Here is a 20,949-nt window from a genome sequence, read left to right on the forward strand (position 1 = left end):
GTTAGCCAGGATGGTCTAGATCTCCTGACCTCGTGGTCCGCCCGTCTCAGCCTCCCAAAGTGCTGGGATTACAGGCTTGAGCCACAAGCGCCCAGCGAGAATCAGATTTTGTCTGCCTCTGTGGGCCTCCTTGAGCCTCTCTGTTTCTTCATGTTTGAATAATAATTCATGTGTTCATAATGTTTGAATAATAATTTACTGAGGTTTTTTTTTCTTACATATATTTTAAATATTTTAAATCAAATACAACTGTTTTTAAAAATTCTGATTTATAAACATACATGTCACCTATTTTTACAAAATATAGAAAAATGTAGATAGGTTTGTAATGAAAAAGCTTACCTACAATATCGTTATTTAAAGTCAACCATGTTAAAAATTTAAATATATTCTCTTCCAGTATTGGCTATTATTTACATACATGTAATCAAAATGTACATATGCACTGTATCCTTTATGCTCTTAATATTAGTCTATTACAAATGTCTTGCAAACATCCTTTTTACTGGATGCACAAAAGACTGTCTTCCACTTCTATAGCAACTTTGGTGTTAATAATTTAAGGTAGGCCAGGCACGATGGCTCACGCCTGTAATCTCAGCACTTTTGGAGACCGAGGCAGGTAGATCACCTGAGGTCAGGAATTCAAGAACAGCCTGGCCAACATGGTGAAACCTCATCTCTAATAAAAATACAAAAAGTTAGCCAGGCATGGTGGCAAACACCTGTAATGCCAGCTACTCAGGAGGCTGAGGCAGGAGAATTGCTTGAACCCGGGAGGCAGAGGTTGCAGTGAGCCGAGATTGTGCCACCGCACTCCAGTCTGGGCAACAAGAGCAAAACTTCGTCTGAAAATGAAACAAAACAAAACAATAATTTAAGGTAATGCTGTCATTCCGAGTGGTTTAGAAAAGGGAAGCCAACTTTCCATTCTCTTCTTCTTTCCCTATCTCCTGTGCCCACAGTGAATGCCCCATTTTTGCACTTCTACAGTCTTCCCCGTCTGTGTTCCCAGGTACTTCTGTCTCTTTTTCTTTCTCTTCCCATGCCTCTTTGACTCCTGGCCCCTTTCTCTCGTTTGTCTCCTGTTCATTTACCATAATGTAAGTTATGTGAGGGCATCCTTATACCCTAATGTCTGTCTTACAGTAGCTACTAAAATTTGCGTGTAAGGACAATGACATGTCAACCTGGAATATCCCATGTAACTGGACTGTCTGGTTTATTGAAAGTTAACTTCTAATGAAATGGCCAGGGTTAGTTTCCTGCCGAGGACTGTGGAACTCTCATCTACCCAGTGAAACTCATTTTCATCCACATTGTTGCATCCATAGTCTTACAGAGAGCAAACTCTTCAGTCATAAATCTACTTAGAAACCTGACCAGTAGAGGCAGTATTGGTAAATTTTCAATGAGGCCATAAGAATGCATTTACAAAAAGTACAAAGTTAAGGTTGCCTGTGATGATTTTAGCTAATCAGCACAATTTTAGAAGGAAGCAGAGACATCTGCCCTTTCCCTCAAACTTCATATAGCAGTAAAATGTTAGATTTCCTGGGGAGTTACTTAACACAGAACCTTGGAGATTAATTTAGAGGCCAGATCCCCACAAGCATTTGTCTAGCCTTAGACTGAACACTTCTGTTGCTGGGAGCTTGCCATGTCTGGTGGGAATGGGTCTGTTCTGTAGTTGTTGGATGGAAAAATTGTTAGCAGAGTCTTTTTTATGTGAAGATGAAAAGTGCCTCCCACAGAGTCAACAAAAAAGTTCTGGTATATGGAATTTTTTTAAGGAGGCTAAAGTATGAATAATTGGAAACTTTAGTAATTTGAGGCTTCTGTAATTTCTCTAATTCTTTGTAGTCAATCCATTTACCCCATCCCCTTTAACGCTAACATTACTTACTTGATTTTAGTTCTGTGAAGCTTTGGCTCTTATAAATGACACATCTACCCAAGAGAATGGTTAAGCCTTAGAGCAACTTGTGGAAAGTTTTCATTCCTCAAAACAGGAATGAAGATCAATGGCCTCAATATGACTAACATTATGAATGTATTTATATGGGTATATAATTACTAGAGTATCTAAAGATGAAATTATGAAAATGATTTGCATATCCACTTCTTAAAATTTAGGGCAGGGAGGCTGAGGCGGGTGGATCACGAGGTCAGGAGATCAAGACCATCCTGGCTAACATGGTGAAACCCCATCTCTACTAAAAATACAAAAAATTAGCCGGGCGTGGTGGCGGACGCCTGTAGTCCCAGCTACTTGGGAGGCTGAGGCAGGAGAATCGCTTGAACCTGGGGGGCAGAGGTTGCAGTGAGCTGAGGTCATGCCACTGCACTCCAGCCTGGGTGACAGAGCGAGATTCTGTCTCAAAAAAAAAAAAACTCCTGTATCTCTCAAGCCTTGAAAATAATATATTAGCTTCTTCATGATTTAATCCATGGCTTCCTCATGAAACTCACTGCTCAATGCCACTGGCATGCAAATATTCCAACTGGCCATGATGCTCAGTTCCTTGCAATAGAATTGAATAAAAACTTGGATTGAAAGGTCAACTTTAAAATATGCCTAATAAATTCACTGACTAAAAGCTATCCCAGCACCTTTCTGCATCATTTCTCTCCATCTCATTATTCATGTAGGCTTCCCTGAATTTTAAGGAATGCAAATAAAAGAGCATAATGTGTGGAGCATTGGGGCCTAGGACATTTGTTTCACGAATTAGGAACTAAAGGCAGAGTGAAAGGTATTTCTTAAATAAATTACGTTGATATGGTGGAGAGAGTATTGATGGGCACTTATGTATTTTCTATAGTGCAAAAAAAGTAAAACTCACATATTATTCGAAGGAATCCCTTATTCTATGTCTTTCATACATTTGGTCCCATAGCTCTAATACTGGGAGGCTCATTACTTCGAAATGATTGTTTTTAAAGTTTCCTAACCTGTGACACTAAAATTATTGGGGTTATTCAGCGAGTTGTGGTAGGACAAAGCATGAGGATTTCTATAAGGGAGAGGTGAGTAGAATGCCATAATATTACATAGAAAGCTTTCCTGTGCATTCTACAAACAGTTGCTGAGTAACCACGTATGTTAATAAAAGTGATCCAAAGGTAACTCTTTTGGAAGGAATGAGATCATGTCCTTTGCAGGGACCTGGATGGAGCTGGAAGCCATCATCCTCAGCGAACTAACACAGGAACAGAAAACCAAACATTGCATGTTCTCCCTCGTAAGTGGGAGTTAACAGTGAGAACACATGACACAGGGAGGAGAAGATCACACACCAGGGCCTGTTGGGGGTCAGAGGCAATGGGAGGGAGATCATTAGGGCAATTACCTAATGCATGCGGGATGACAGGTTGATGGGTGCAGCAAACCACCATGGCACATGTATACCTATGTAACAAACCTGTACATTCTGCACATGTATCCCGAAACTTAAAGAATTACTATAAAATAATAATTCTAACTCAAACAAAAAAAGAATTATTATAAAATAAGAATTCTAACTCAAAAATAAAACAAAAGATAACTTTTTTGGGAGGCCAAGGTAGGCAGATTGCTTGAACTTAGGAGTTCAGGACCAGCCTGGGGAACATGGAGAGACCCCATCTCTACAAAAAAAATAAAAAATTAGCCAGGCATGGAGGCTAATGCCTGTAGTCCCAGCTACTTGGGAGACCGAGGCATGAGAATCACTTGAACCCAGGAGATGGATGTTGCAGTGAGCTGAGATCGCGCCACTGCACTCCAACCTGGGTGACAGTGAGACCCCTGTCAAAAAAAAAAAAACAAAAAAACCCCATAATCCCAGCACTTTGGGAGGCTGGAGGCCAAGGCTGAGGTCAGCAGTTCGAGACCAGCCTGTCCAACATGATGAAACCCTGCCTCTACTAAAGATACAAAAACTAGCCGGGCGTGGCGGCGGACGCCTGTAATCCCAGCTACTCGGGAGGCTGAGGCAGGAGAATCGCTTGAACCCCAGAGGTGGAGGTTGCAGTGAGCCGAGATCGCGCCATTGCAGCCTGGCTGGGGGTGGGCAAGAGCAAGACTTTACCTCAAAAAAAAAAAAAAAAAAAGAAAAAAAAAGAAAATGAGCTGGGTATGGTGTCAGGTGACTGTAATCCCAGCTACTAGGGAGGATGAGGCAGCAGAATTGCTTGAATCTGGGAGGCAGAGGTTGCACTGAGCCGAGATCCTGCCACTGTACTCCAGCCTGGGCAACAAGAGTGAGACTCTGTCTCAAAAAAACAACAACAACAACAAAAAACTTTTTTGGATACATTTTTTGTTGCCTTAGTAATTTTCCAAAAGTGAGGTAACAGTGAAATTTATTTCTTTGAAAACACTGAATCCGAATCACAAATAATGAGATTTAGCATAGGGAATTCAGCTGCAGACAACAGAGCATTTCTTTGTTACGGTTTTAGACTCCTCAGGCTAATTTCATATGCAAGTTAAAGGTTTAATTTGTAGAACAAGTAAATTTAAACACAAGTAAAATATTCGAATTGAATGCCAGGGTCTCAGAGTATTTGAAAATCACATGTACTCTTGTCTGGAATCCACCTCAACTCTTGACAGCCATGGTCATGCCTTGAACTTCCAAATCGAGAAATCACTCCAGCTACAAGATTTCTAACTCTGAAAATTTTCTCTTAACCTCTTACTTCTTCCATTTTTCCTGTTAAATGAGGTCAATTAAACATGCTCTTCACTTGCTGGGCATGGTGATACATGCCTGTAATCCTACTTTGGAGACTGAGGCAAGAGCATCCCTTGAGTCCAGGAGTTCGAATCCAATTGGCGCAACACAGGAAGAACCCGTATATTTAAAAAAAAACAAAACTCCTCTTCGTATTTACTTTGACTCTTTTAGCTTACACTAATATTCTAAGCCTATTTGATTACTTGCCTCCTGGCTTTCATGTTCCCTTAGCTAGCCATTTTGAGCAACTTAAAATTGCTTGGCCTTTTGATTTGCCTTTGTTACTAGCTGAATGTTTTGCCCTGGACCATGCCTTTAGGCCTGGCCTTGAACCTGGCACATCACTTTCTTCTTCAGATATGTGAACAAGGAAGGATACAACCAGATCTAACCAGTCTAGGTTTAGGATATTTATCTTTCAGACTGAGGAACCCATTCAAGGGCAACATTAACAACATTAACGTGAGGCTTCTTGACTTATGATGCAGTTACATCCCAATAAACCCATCCTAAGTTGAAAATATCATAAGGCAAAAATGTACTTAATACACCTAACTACCAAACATCGTAGCTTAGCCTAGCCTACCTTAAACGTGCTGAGAACACTTACATTACCCTACAGCTGGGCAAAATCGTCTACCCCAAACCTATCCTAATAAAGTTATTATGAAGAATTTTACATCAAAAGTCAAAGTTCGAAGTAAGTTTCTACTGAATTCTAGCTTTTACACTACTGTAAAGTTGAAAAACCCTAAGTCACCCCATTGTGAGTCAGGGACTGTCTGTATCTACTTTAAATCGTGGTTAGTTAGGGAACAAGGAAAGAAAAGAACAATAGTTGTCAGGGACTAGAGAAGCAGTACAGTATGTTCCTTCAGCACGGGTACAAGTGGGGACTTTAGTTACTGCACCAGTGGAGTAAATACTCACTGCTCACTTGCTACAGACAAGGCCCTACTTTAGGAATAGGAGATACAGCAGATGACAGTCAGAGACCTCAAGGGGTTCATATTCTAGTAGAAGATACATACTACTGTTGAATGGTTAACAAAATTATGCCATTCAGATGAAACTCTGCTCTATTCTTGCCTAATTTTGTTCTCATCATTTCCCATGTTTATTGTCCAAAAATATAATGGGCTATTAAATGTTAAAAATAAATGTTATGGTATGATTTGCCACCCTACATTTATCAGTTCCTTTGACTATTAGTTAAAAACACTTTTCCACCTCTGGACTCTGTATACACCTCAGATTTCTTGGTTCTCGGGGACCAGCTATGGGTCCATTGTGAGAAATTTCCTACTTTTCAACTGTCGGTGATCTCAGGGCCTTACTTACGTTTTTCAAGTTATTTGCAGGGATGTAGTTACTTTTTATTTGTTGTGTACAAAGTCCTTGCTTTTGGCGGTACAATTAAGTACTTAGAGAACAATCCTTGGATCTATTTACTTCCCATGACCTGTGAAGAGGAGTGATGTTGCCAGGACCTCTTTCCTGGGTTGTACCCAGAGCTGTTTTGTGCACGCTGTGAGCCTCCAGGGATGCCAACCCAATGGAGACTAACTGATCAAGGCCTGGAGAACTATTTTGAGATAGATTCTGAGGCTCAGGCTGGGGCCCATCAGAAAAGAAAATTATGATTGATCAGTGAAATCTGCTGTGGGCAAGGAAGGGCAAACTTGTGCTGTACGTGCCAGGAATTTTCGAATCTGTATGTGACTCCCAAGAAAGGCTTGACCTTGTAGCTTCAATTTTAATCTCCGCAGGTATAAGGATAATTCATTTTATTTTGAATAGAATGCTCTAAAGACAATTTAAATAATCGAATACCCCTGCCCATTTCCTAAGAGAGTTGTGTTGATTGTTTTATTCCCAAATAGGATCACATTGAACCTGCTGTCATTGGTAGGTTATTCCTCTTAACACACAGGTAAGAATAGAAACTATTATTAGTTTGGTGATAAAGGCAGTGAAACAAACACCAAGAACAGGAGTAGAAAAATGTTCTGTGTCTGACCTTGGTTAAATTATGAGTAAACAAGGTGAAATATCTCCAGATACATTTTTGCTCAAATATGCCAGTTTTAAATAATTTATTGAAATCATTTAAATTCTGAAACATATTTTTAAAATATTTTAATAATGGGATATCTTAATTCTTTGATGGGAGTTTTTATTTTTTTATTTTATTATTTATTTACTTTTTTTTGAGACAGAGTCTGGCTCTGTCACCCAGGCTGGAGTGCAGTGGCCGGATCTCAGCTTACTGCAAGCTCCACCTCCCGGGTTTATGCCATTCTCCTGCCTCAGCCTCCCGAGTAGCTGGGACTATAGGCGTCTGCCACCTCGCCCAGCTAGTTTTTTTTTGTATTTTTTTTTTTTTTAGTAGAGACGGGGTTTCACCGTGTTAGCCAGGATGGTCTCCATCTCCTGACCTCGTGATCCGCCCGTCTCGGCCTCCCAAAGTGCTGGGATTACAGGCGTGAGCCACCGCGCCCGGCAGGAAAGAGTTTTTAAAATTACACTCCTGTTGTCCTAAATTTATGGAAAAAAAAAAAAGAATGTTCAATGCAAAACACTTGCCTATATACACACACACTTTTTAAAAAAAGATACTTATATGCATTTTGCTCTGCCCTTAGGTGCTCTTTTTCCAATCTAGAATATATTTCTGGATGTTTTTCAATTGACAATAAAATTACTGGAGTACACACGTTTTATTGTGTGTGTGTCTATGGACTGGGTCACAAGGTATACCAGATGTATTTCTAGTGGGCCACAGTAAATACAGTTTGAAAGTCACCATTCTGACCGTATGCCTCTCATACTGACAGAGCCTTAGAGGAGAGAAGAACAGTTTCTTGCTGCGTACCGACTTGGCATATATCATCAGTCGCAATCACGCCACATCTATGTGCTGCTTTATTTTCACAGTTCAAGTAAAGCTGTGGAAAAGTCTGAGCAGCACTAGTAGGCAAGATCTGCACCACACACGGAAGCATAACGCAAAATGCATTCCACACACATAGAAGCGTGTGAGCATTTACCTGTATGAATGCCCCAGGCTGTGTCCACCTCTTCTTTGTTCTGAGTGATTCTCACCCATGCCCCCCTCTAGCCCCAATTCCTTGAATCACACATATAACTTATTACATGTCATGGTCATGTGTGACTTCAACCAGGCTGCAATAGCTGCAGCCATTTTCAGATTTCCCCTGCTTTCTAACAAGAAGTGAGATCATAGCATGTTTTCACTAATCAGTGATTTAGGAAGACTGATGACATTTGGGGGTGGCAATAACTAAATTTATAAATGCTATAAATCTGACCCATAGAAATAAGCAAGTGACTGGAGTCAGAAGGTCAAGGAGCACCTGTCACTTTCCCAGCAGGGCCCAACCTGCAGTCTCTTTTATGGCTACATGCTGCAGGTCAGGATCTGAATTGAACAGGAGCGAGAGAAGAGGGACTTCCTGGGAGGCTCAGATAGTTCACTGGGTGCACCTGAGATCTCACCATCTGCAGCCTTGTATTATTATAAAAATATGTGGATACTTAACTGCCACGGTGGGGTAGCACAGAAAGAGAAAGACACACTTAGGTAGTTTTAAGGAATGGGAAGGTGGAAATATAGTTGTCCCTTGGTATCTCCAAGGACTGGTTCCAAGACAACCTCTCCAACCTCCAACCTGCAGATACCAAAATCCGTGGATGGGATACTTAAGTCCCTGATATAAAATGATGTGGTATTTGCATATAACCTATGTATATCCTCCCGTGTATGTTACATCATCTTTAGGTTACTTATAATCCCCAACACAATATAAATGCTAACAGCTGTTATACTGTATTATTTAGGAAATAATGACAAGAAAAATATCTGTATGTGTTCAGGATAGATGCAACCGTTCTTTTCTTTACCAATATTTTCAATCCATGATGGATTGACTGAATGTATGGATGTGGAACCCACTGATATGGAGGGCTGACTATAATAAAACCAGCACCTAGTGCTGTATGAAAGGAGAGAAGGTTAGCACTTCCCTTGGCAAGAATGGAAGAGGCCCTCGGGCCTGTCAACATGTGTATGGTTAAAACCAGCACCTAATTCCTCAGTAGCCTGGCAGGAACTGGAAATGGTGGTCTATGTTTTAAGAGAACTCCTTCTGTGGGCCCCCAACAGCTACAGCCTGATACTCAGGTGGTGGTATGAGATAAGCCTCAATGCTGTTTTGTTTTTTTTAATCCCCTGTCCCCCAGTATTTACTAAGCTTCAGGAAACTATATTCTTTTTTGATAAGTATCCATTTATTAACACTGGTAACATTTTCAGGACAAATAGAACATGCATTCTTTGGTAGTAACATTTTAAAATCATAGATATATTTCTTTTATATATTACGAATATATTTTGAGTAAGGAATATATAACTAGTCTTCAGAAACTGAAGATGGAAACATGGCTGAGTCTCAACTTCCAGTCAAGCAGAAAGTAATGACAAGTGCCGAAAATGCCACAGCCACGTGGGTCACTGCTTCTTTCATTCTCTACAGGCAACCTGAGTCTCACACTGTCATAGCACCAAAAAGAAAACAGTTACTGTCACTTTTCTTATAGCAACATAGGGATTTGTGTACATAAAACATGTTGGACAGGTTCTCCTTCAATCATGATTTGTATGTCAACAGTTGGTTTCATAAAACATAGAGAAAGGTGGAAAGAAGATAGAAGATGGTCTGTTTACAAAAGAAAGGTGAATACATTTTGATGCGCCAGGTTGTTTAGGCTAAGTCAGTAACTATGTGTATTATCGGCCCTATGATTGCTAAGTGTCAAAATTTAGAATTTCAGTGTGGGAAAGAACCTCAGACACCATCAGTCCAGCTGCTTCCATTTTACAGCTGAGGAAAGGGGTCCGGAAACTTAGGTGAATATCAGACTAAGATGAGAACGCAGGCTTTGGAATTAGGCTCCTTAGTGTATGGTGTTCATGTATCCCCACAGACAAACTCATTTTCTGGTAATGTGAGCACACTTCTGGTCTTTGAACCAGCAGTTTTTCAGTCTAAGCTACGTCAGAAACGAATCTGATATTTATGCTTGTTTCCTCTGCACAGCTTTTTCCACCTAGGTTGTGATGTTGGGGGGGTTAATGTGTGAGTAGGGCTCCATGGATCATCATTTATCTTTCACATCATTTCTCTTTGCTTCTAATAACTACCTATTTTTACATTTAACAATTAGGTCAGTGATTCTTGATTTATTTAAAAAAGACAATACCGAAGACAGTAATAAGGTCAGAGTGACCTGGTGCACTTACAACACCCCAATCTGAAAGGAACTTTTTTTTCAGTAGAAGATAATATATATCTTACACAGAAAACTAATACTAAAAGGTACTCAGAGGTAGCCCTTGTTGTTAGACATTTAAGGATGTTCTAGACTCCCAAGAGGAACCTCAACAATGATCTCTGCTTCAAATTAAAAACAATTTTCTAGGATAAATGGAATGATTAATAACATAAGAAGAAGAATCAGTTCTGAATTGTATAGTGGAATGATTCCCATTAGGTTCTAACCAAATGTAACAGAGCTTATTTGCTTTCTTAGCATGTATCTTTCCCACTACTATAAAATTGAGATCTGCCATTTATGTTACCTGTAGTATCTAAACACTAACATCTTTAAACCCAGTGGGCTTCCCCTAGAGAGGTTTAGATTCCTGCAAACCCAGGTGAATAGTTCTTGTTGAGCAATGAACCATTGAGAAATGAGATAAGGCAGAGGCACACTTATGGATGCCAGTCCACAGGTTAGTTTTTGATGGCCATGGTCCAGAGGAGTGGGTGGTCAGTTTCCACAGTCACAACACCAGACCCGTCATAGGTATTGGAAGTACTGACCAATGTTCCAAAAGCAAGCACATCATTTTCTGTAAGAAAATAAGGGAAAAAAATTAGTAACTATTTTTTTTTCTTCCTCCAGTGTAGATTAACTTTGTCACTTACCAAAAAGCAAGTAAGCACACACGTTGATGAAAAATATATAAATGGGGGATAGGTGAAATATATGATGTATGGCTTTAAAATGGGAAATTTCTATAACTTGCTGTAAACATTCTTCCTGGAAGTGGTTATTGGCCATTTTGGGTTATATATCATTCTCAATATTAAATTTTATTAGAATCTTTTCTTTTCCTTTACTAATTACAAAACCAAAACCTGTATTTGTAATGTGCAACTTCCTTCCTTCCCTGGGTACAATTTTAGTTTCTCTTGATAATTCAGAATTAAAATTTAATATGTTATTATACTCTATAAAGATGTAGTTTCAGCTTCAAGTAGAAATGATATGAGACAGATAGAAAATTACCTAAAAAATACATGTGATTTTGGTCGTTGTTTTCTCATAAAGTAAGAAAACCCAAAGTGAATACAGCTTACATTCTGTAAAAATTAATAGAAACTCAAAGGTCAAAGCCGACTTTCAAATGTGTAATCTTCAGCAAGTCACTTAAGCTCAGCTATAAAGTGAGGGCAAGAGATGATAAGATAATCCTTTAACCTACTTATCAAAGTAAAAGGCTTATGAATTAAGATTAGAATTTATATATTTATACATTTCATAAATATATACATATACATATTTTTTATTCTCTAACAAGTTAATGCCTAGGCACAGATTGGTAACTTCACATCTCTTTGCTGATGCAGGAGCAATTCACTTCATCAACATGACTCTAAACTCACAACTGTCCTATAAGCTTGGTAACCAATATTATTTTCTTTACTAAAATTCAGAGAGAAAAATGAACAAATGTTATGGAGCCCAAACTATCAGAGTCAGAAGAGTGTCCTTTTCCTTCAAACAAAACCTATGAAGTTATACACACTGCTTTGGGGGAAATCAATCAATTACAATGCTCACTTCCCACTAGAGGGAGCCTCCTATCTTTCTGAGGAAATCTTGAAAAGGCGATTTAAAAATTCAGGAAAGGTACTGCAAGATAATCTATTGTCAGTATTACCAGTTCACACAGCTTATTTATTAAAACTCAAATTATTTTTCATAGTTGTTAATGTTTTTACTAATGCAAACACAAAAGTAAAACTACACAGTAATACAGAGTGAATCTCATGTGAAAATTGCCCTGATATGAACCTCAATATAAGAAGCTCTTAACTCTTGAGTCATTTAGGACTTCTGTGAGATGATGTTTCTGAACACTGGTGATATACACAAAAATATGTATTGATCTAGACACTGTTAAACATAGTTGGTAGATCAGGGTGGTGATCTTTGAGGGATTCACAGCAAAGTCAATTGAAATCTCTACCTCTCTCGAATGGTGGTCTTGCCTGGAACTGGGTGTTTACCAAGTACTTTCTGAGACCTATCCCAGGCCTAGGGTTTCAAGGTTTTCCCAATAGCCAAGAGGGAAGGAGTCAGGGAGCACTTCACACCACTTCATGGTGAAGGCAATTTAGAGTGCTTCAGCAGGTCTGCCAACTTTAAAGTGGAAAATCCCTTGTGAAGACCCATGCATGCACAACCCACTTGAATTTGACACATACATTATATGATTCGAGAAATTCAATTAAAATCCTAGTTTTTACTTAGGCCCAAAGAACAGGAGTACAAAATTGTGCTTCAAGTTGATAGCTGCATATAAATTCTTTTCTGATTTTTGAAGCCAGACTATGGATTTCAGAATTTCAGAGGTAGCTACCCAGATTATACATACTGGGTTTGCTAAGACACTGTTGTAACCTAATTAATTTTCAAATGGGAAAATAATCAAAGTGGTTGTAGTTGGGCATAAGACGATGCAGTTTGTTTTTTGAAAGAAACATTTATTTGAGTTAAGCAAGGCCACTGTTAGCCATACTTGTAAATTATGTTTTTATTTTATTTTATAATATTTAAACTTCCAACAAGACCAGTTATGTTATAATTAATTAAAGATAATAATTGGTTTGGATTAGTGGTTGGTTATCTCTAACTTTATAGAAAGTACAATAAAAATGACAGAAAACTAAGATGAGTAAGTTGAGAGACAAAGTCATGAATTTTAATTTACTATGTCATTACAATTATTTTGGAATATGTTTTCTTCAAGTCACAGAATCATTTTTGGACAAAACCTTAAAGTGTCCCTTAGAAAAATTAAAAAAAAATTTAAGAAAAACATTTGGAATTATGATGAATTTCCTTCACCCCAAATATCTGAAGGCTAATCATGACGTAAGTACATGAAACTAGTAAAGAGACAGCTGCATACAGATAGCAGAAAAACAAATTACCTCTTCATTTCTACCCTAGAGGATTTGATCAACACTTTAGCTGGCTGAAGTATAGAAAGTCCGACTTGGATTTTTTCCCACATTATTTGCAGAGTAGACTATAGCCAACCATAGTTGCTCAAAGACAACCAGTCATCAGATCAAGTCCCGTTTTTAACAAAAGGCAAAAATAAAAGTTATGGATCTATGTGCAATCTTATAAGCAACCATGCTTTGTGTGATAAGCACATTAACATAGATTTTACAATTTTCATCCATTATCTCAGGCTGTTTCCTTTCCCAAAGGTAAGGATGAGAATTAGCACTCCGTGTTCAATTGTTTTCAGTGATGTCCTCCCAGCTTTTCTCTAAAGCTGGAAAGACGGGGGACTACAAAGCAAGAGCTGGCAAATTGGTGGAAACCAATTATTAAACTCTTTTCAGTTAGTGGGGCCATTTGTCCCTGGTTTCTTGCCCATCTTTCCTCCACAAGGTACATTAGTGAATTGTGGCTCCTTGATTGGAGCTGGAAGCGTGAAGGAGTACTAGGCAAGGCCTCGGATACTTTTGGCACTGAAAAACAACAGTGGGAGGCATTCATTCTCTGTGCACCTGCATGACTTTTCTGCTCAGGTGTTTTTATAGAAAAGGCATCTCTCTATCAAAGAGCATGACTCCATCATGATGAAGTTAATAAGTTAGACCTAGGTTCAAACCCCAGCTCTACCATTCACCAGCTTTACAAACTCAGTTATTTAAACTCTTTGGCCTTGTGTCATCAACAGTAAAAATGTAGACAATATCTACTTCACAGGGAAGTTGTATGGATGATGTGGCCAATCTTACATATGATACATATTCAAGAAATTTCCATCTTCTTTGCTTTCTCCTGTTATCCTGCCGATAAAATAGACCAGGTTTATCTTTTAAAGTTAACAAAAAGAGAGATGTCATGAGCTGAACAATTAGCAAAGGCCTGAATTTAAGTGATTAGTTTCTAGCCAGCTGAGAAGTAGAATGAGGTACACTCGTAACTTTTCCAGGCTAGCTTTTGTGAAATACTTAATATCATTTCAGGTGATGCCTTGGCCTGCATATATGTATGCATTTATTTAATAGATATTAAAGCCTCATTCTGTGCCACGCACTAGGGTTTAAGGATGAGTTTCTCTGCCCTCACTAAAATGAGGACTCACATTTTAGTAAAAGAGAAAGATATACAATCAAACCCAGTAGACAGGAGAGAAGCGTGAGATGGGCCAAGGAGGGCAGAGGTGCCTTCCTGGCAGCCAAGATGGGTTGTGTATTCAAGAGTGAAGTTATGCCTTTGACAGTGGGGGGGCTACTGGCATCCCTAGAGGCCCGCCCACTGACCTGGTTTCCCAAGAATCTGTAGATTGATGCTGGTTGTTTTGTAAAAATAAATAAATTATTTAAAAAGGCAATGGAAACATTTCTAAAATCAACAAATCCTGAGGGAAAAATGGAGTGAACTAGCTTTGCCTGGGAGCTGCTATTTGAGATGGGCATAATCCTCATTCATTCAAGATGTGATCTGAGTCCTTACAGTACACCAGGCACTCAGAGCATAGCCGGGTTTTATCTTCCATTTAGAGATGAGGAAAATGAAGCTCAGAGAGGCTAAAATCACAGGCTATGATGATAATAAAAGTTGTCAGACACTAACAAGTTAGTAAGGGAGGTTAAGGCGATTCTTTGCAGAGCTCTAAAGAAGAGACCTGTTGCTGGTCTGTTTTCCTGAAGTACAGAGCTGTCTTCGGCAGCCTGACAGAGACTTAAGGAGATGCGTTAGTGAGAGCCTAAAAATCACTCTAAGACTTAATGAATAATTTACATCTCATATAGACAAATGCTTAATGAACCCATTATGATGAATCTTAAGGCTCCCTACTATTCTGGAACATTAGGTTAAGTTCTGAGAGTTAAGTTAGACATATTAGACATCACTAACTATTTAAGGCATAATGGGACCACTGTCTACACTCACCATTTACTTTCTGAGGATTCTTAGCCCATTTGGAGAAATGGCAACACATTAAGAAAACATGACTCAGATTTCATTACCAGGAAAAGAAAACTATATTGTCTGTAACATCAGTTCACTATTATAGGTCTTTACCATTTAAATTTTTGACAAATATATTTTTAAAGAAGGTCCTTTACGTACACACATGAGGCAAAAGATTATATTTTTAAAATTGCTAATTTATACTGTAAAATATGAATTCTAGGAAACTTTATTAATGAATTTGTTTCTTAGAAAATGGCATTTATACGTATGGCTGCTCTTGAAAATTTTCAAAAATAAAATCAATATGTTGTGTTTTCACTTTCTTGAAGTCAAGAATTCAAAGTAGTCCTAATGTAAAGCTGTGGAGTACATGCCTTTTGTGTACTTATATTTCTATTAGAATCTCAGGAAATACAAGTTTGAGACCATCTATAAAATAAATACATTTATTTATCTCAGCACTGCCAAATAAAAATAAGTGATCCACAAATCTAAATTTTCTAATAGCTACCTTAAAAAAGTGAAAATGGGAAAAATGTTAATATCTTTTTAATTTAGCCCAATATACCCCAAATCATTTTAACATCATCAATATATAAAAATTGAGGTCTTTTACATTCTTTTTCACACTAAGTCTCTGAAATCCATTTACAGCATGTCTCAACTTGGACAAGGCTCATTTTAAGTACTCAATGGCCACACACAGCTAGTGGTTACTATATGGATTGAACAGTGCAGTTCTAGGTTATTGAAGCAGGAACTATATTTATGATTCAATTATCTGCTTTTTTCAGAGGAACATTATTTTTTGGTTTGATTATACAGATACTAATTTTCATTTCATATATAGATATGCAGTCACAGAGTCCTAGGTTATAAAGAGAACATTAAATTTGAGGTGAGCACATAATATCATTTTGAGTGATTTAAACATGATGTGAGTGGATCAACAAACACTTAAATACTTCACATGTGCTCAGCAGAAAGACAGACTCAGTCCTCTGCCCTTCAACTTGAGGGCTGAGAACTATCTAGTAGGAACTGTAGAAAGGACAACCAAAATCCCAAATCCAAGCAAACCTAATTTAAAATTACCAAGAGAATATATACTACATTCTATAAGGTATAGAATAAATAGTTGCCTGCCTGGACATGTGGCAAATAATCTTCCTTTTTTTTTTGAAGGGGGAAGGAGTTATTTATTTTTATTTCATTTATTCATTTATTTCCATGGGTTTTTGGAGAACAGGTGGTGTTTGGTTACATAAGTTCTTTAGTAGTGATCTGTGAGATTTTGGTGCACCCATCACCCAAGCAATGTACACTGTAGCCAATTTGTAGTCTTTTATCCCTCACCCACCTCCCACCCTTTCCCCCAAGACCCTCAAGTCCCCAGAGTCCACTGTGTCATTCTAATGCCTTTGTATCCTCATAGCTTGGCTCCCACTTATAAGTGAGAATATCTGATGTTTGGTTTTCCATTTCTGAGTTACTTCACTTAGAATAATGGTCTCCAATTCCAGTACTGGGTACCTACTCAGAGGAAAAGAAGTAATTATACAAAAAAAAAAAACCTATAATCTTCTAATTGTACTTGCAAATAATCTTCTAATTTTTCTTCTAATTACAAATAATCTTCTAATTGTACTCCTTTCTCTCAATTATTACCTTCTCTTCCCACTCCTCTAACCCTTGTGAAGGAATAACGGGTGAACCTTAATTGCCTATAATGAAATGTTCAAAACAAAGCAAATACATTCCCTCTTCCTGGCCCAAATATCCTGGCATGACACTTAAGGCCCTTTGTCATCTGGCTACTTCCTACTTGCTTGCCAGCCACTCTCTGCTACTTGCTATTCCTTGAATAGATCAGGAATTTCCTGCTTCTATGAAAATTTTTGACATGTTCCCTCTAGGAACAAATTGACTTTTCTCTGCATATTTTATCCTTCAAGTCTAAACTCAATGTCACTTTCTACCCTGTACCACTCTTTGATTCTCCAACTGCTACAGGCCAAATTAAAAATTCTCTTTTCTATTTACAAATGACTTGATTGCTTCCCTGGAACACACTTTGTATTTAAAGCTGACTATTTAGATGCCTTGTTTCAACCAGGCAAAGTACAGAGTAAGCTTGAAACATCTTGTTCCAGAAAGCAAGAGGGTACTCAAAAACAGATGTAGGCCTGTCAAAAGGACACAAGGACTGGAACTAATTTGGGGCATTAGAAAAGAATCCTGAGAGAGAGGCATTATAATATATTGAATAATGAACTGCCAAAAGCAAGTGGAGAGAAGAAAACCTATTATTTACAGAAGAATGCCAACTACTAAAGGAAGGAATGGCAGAATTAGAGAATTAGAAAGGCACCATTTGCAGCCACCAACGTAATAACTAGGCAAGAACCATCAATGGGTGGATGCTAAAACTACTGGGTAAAATGTGGAGGAGAAGGATAGAACCCAGTTCCAATGTAGTACTCCACATATTGCTTTTAATTTCAAAAGAAAAAAAGGTAGCAGAGAGATCTCATGAGTCCAATCTTAGCTAAATGATCAACCTTAGCATCACCAATAAAAGGTCATCCTGATATCATGTGTCTCCTGCTATGATGCTAGGGATGAATTGTATTCATCATCCATTAATACTTTTGGCCAAAAATGCCTGACCTGAATTGAATCATGGGGAAACCATAGACAAATGCAGAATGCGGGGCAGACGACAGGTTAGTGGGCCTGAACTCTTAAAAGCTGTCAGTGTCATGAAAGACTAAAAAAGTGATGGGACTTTTCTAGATTAAAACAGACTAAACAGATATGACAACTAAATACATTTTTTTTAGTAGACTCCACATTTTAAAAAGTCATAAAGAGCACTACTGGGACACTTGGAGAGTAAGAATATGGACTGTACACTATTATTCCATCAATGTTACATTCTGGGAGTAGATAATACCCACTGTAGTTATGCAGGAGAATGACCTCATTCCTAGGAGATACAAGCTGAAGAATTTTAGGTGTTTATTATCATCATGTCTCCAACTTATTTTCAAATAGTTCAGAACGTAATGCACATACACTCATACTCACATACTATATTGTTTAGAGATTTGTCCCTGCCCAAATCTCATGTTGAATTGTAATCTCTGATGCTGGAGGAAGGGCCTAGTGGGAGGTTTTTGGGTTATAAGGGTGGATCCCTCGTGGCTTGGTGCTGTCTTTCAGATAGTGAGTTCTCTCAAGATCTGGTCATTTAAAAGCGCATGGCACCTTCCCCACAATCTCTCTCTTGCTCCTGATTTCCCTATGGGGAGTGCCTGCTCCTGCCTTGCCTTCTGCCATGGGGAAAAGCTTCCCGAGGCCTTCCCAGAAGCAGATGCTGGCACGATGCTTCCTGTATTGCCTGCAGAACCGTAAGCCCAATTCAACCTCTTTTCTTTATAAATTACCCAGTCTCTTGGCAATGCAAGAATGGCCTAGTAAACATACAAAGAAATAAATGCAAATGTAGAAAAAAATGTTAGCACTTGGTGAATCTAAGTGAAAGGTATACAGATTTTGCTATACTGTCCCTTCAGTTTTTCTGCAGGTTTGAAGTCATTCAATATTAAAATTCCACATTACAATCTGGGGAACAAATTTGGGCAGAAAGGCTAGCAACTTATGAAGGGAAGTGTTTCCCTCTTGGTTCACCCTTGGTTTCCCTGAAAGCTGAAGTAATGCCATTGCAAAGCATTAAGAAATGTTCATTGATTTAAAGTGCATAGTTGAAAAAAAAAAAATGTGCCAAATTCAGGAAGAAATTATCTAGTCTATGATATATCTGCATTGCAGCTTCTTGGAAAAGCATAGAGAGAGATGCTGAGCACACAGCCTGTGTGTGGTGAGGGCCCTTCCTTTGTCAACTCATTGAAGCTCACCAAGGACAGCCTTTACTTCCACTCATTGATGCAGAAGGCCCTGGAATTAACGTGCAGTGTCTACCAGAACTTCTTAGTGCTTGTGAAAATGATAAGAGCGAGACTTATTGTTATGCATGTCTCTGATAACAAGCCATCAGCTGTGCTTTCTTTTTGGGCCTTATCTCTCAAAACCCTGATCTGCTAAGACTCTTCCCAAGGTGAACACTCATCACCTCCCTCTCCTGACAACTAATCCTTCCTTGAACTCAAATGTCCAAGGAAGGGCTATTATAATTCTGTTTGAAACTGGCTGCATTTGTCTTCATCTCTCTTGGAAGTCACATTTTCCTTGCCCTTGCATGAGGGCTGGAAGGCATTAGAAGGCTTCTGATGTTCAATTATTCTTCCTTCTCTACATTTTCTGTGTTATGACTCAGCCTGATGATCGAAAAACAATTAGACCAGGAAAATGCTGCTGCTTGGAGGAGTCAAAACTAATTATGCCAGCTAGAAAATGTTTACAAAGATCATGACTTTCAAACGTTTAGCCCTTTCTAAAATAAATAAAATCGCTATTTTTATTTGTTAAAGAGAATTCCCTAATGTATTATGTCATCAGCATGTTCTACTCATAAAAGGCCCCATATTCCAGTTAAAGAGCCAATCAGAGTTGCTTTAAGAAAAAAGAGAAGCTTACTGGGCTTATAAAATGAGAACCACAGTCCACATCCACAAACTGTGACTTATTTGCATTAATTATTAGTGGCAAAGTGAATGATCTGTGTAGAACTCCGTGAAAATTTTCAGTGTCGAAAGTCAGTATCACATTTAAACGTGTGTTCAAAGAAGAGAAAGGCTGTCCACAGGCTGTTCTGAACTGATATACTTTGCTCTGTTGCCTTCAAATCCTGTGTCTTGGTGTTGCCTCCTGTGGACACTGGCCTGCCCCAAACCATTCCACAGGGGTGAGAATTATGACCTACAGATGCCAAAGATGACTGAGTCGCAGTCATCCTCATCTGTTGCTGCCCGGCTGTAGAGTAAGGCAAGTCATTCTGTACTGGTGGGCCTCAGTGCCATCCCTGAAAACAGAGACTTGAACTTTTCACTGTCATATTTTGCCTTCTGTTAAAAGTCCCTCAGGTGACCTCAGCATCCATTTGTAAAATGCCGATAACACCTGTCCCCAGTTATCTCTAATACTGCTATTGTGAAGATGAAGGAGTTAAAGTCTGTGAAGAGCTTTGACTTCTCCAGGAAAGTGTTGAAAATGTGTTGTAGTATTATCATCATTTCATCTGCACTAAGGAAGCTTTAAAGTGGCATTTGCTTCTATCCTTCAAATGTCAACGGAGATTATTACAAGTACATCGAACAAACAGAAATGGCATAGAAAAGTGAAGAAAGAGAGGAACATGTGCGGTAGCACAGTATGATTACTTAACATCAATCTCAAACCTGCAGGTGGTATCTATACAAATAAGCTAAAGAGACATAATCCATGCCCTTTTAGAATTTACCAGTCAACAGAGTCTCTGTGAATCTGCTGTGATTCCGGGGGCTGCAAGATTCGCGAGTCGTTCACTGCTCAATAGAACTCTTTTACATTTAATTCAGCTGAAGTTTTACTTTTATCAGATGCTGTCAGAAGCGGGATCTAAAGTGGAGCTTCTAGCGACCCCCAGCAGCGCTGAGTGAACACGCAAGGTACCTGCAGGACCCACTGTGTCCACTGATCTCTCACAGCCGCTGGGGATCATGGGTAAACTCCCCCGTGGATTTTGGAGCTCCACTGATCTCTCACAGCCGCTGGGGATCATGGGTAAGGTCCCCCTTGGATTTTGGAGCTCCACTGATCTCTCACAGCCGCTGGGGATCATGGGTAAGCTCCCCCTTGGATTTTGGAGCTCCACGGATTTGTGTTTTGAGCTCTCTGAGTTTCTTTGAGCAAATTTCTGATCCAAACTGCGTTTGGAATCGTGACAGAAACTGGCCTGGGTCCAGGA

At 38.9% G+C, this 20,949-nt stretch overlaps 1 protein-coding gene across 2 annotated transcripts in view; it reads right to left on the minus strand.

Moving 5' to 3' along the window:
- Positions 1–9,871: 9,871 nt before the first annotated feature.
- TPK1 (thiamin pyrophosphokinase 1) overlaps positions 9,872–20,949 on the minus strand; it is a 401,888-nt gene continuing 390,810 nt past the window's right edge. For both annotated transcript variants that reach the window (XM_011941409.1, XM_011941410.1), the window contains one exon: positions 9,872–10,659. In XM_011941409.1, coding sequence (XP_011796799.1) covers positions 10,541–10,659 — 119 coding nt within the window. In that variant the 3' untranslated portion in view covers positions 9,872–10,540. The remainder of the gene's footprint in view (positions 10,660–20,949) is intronic.

This window comes from Colobus angolensis, unplaced genomic scaffold, assembly GCF_000951035.1.
Source record: "Colobus angolensis palliatus isolate OR3802 unplaced genomic scaffold, Cang.pa_1.0 Scaffold2, whole genome shotgun sequence".
Taxonomy (NCBI): Eukaryota; Metazoa; Chordata; class Mammalia; order Primates; family Cercopithecidae; genus Colobus; species Colobus angolensis.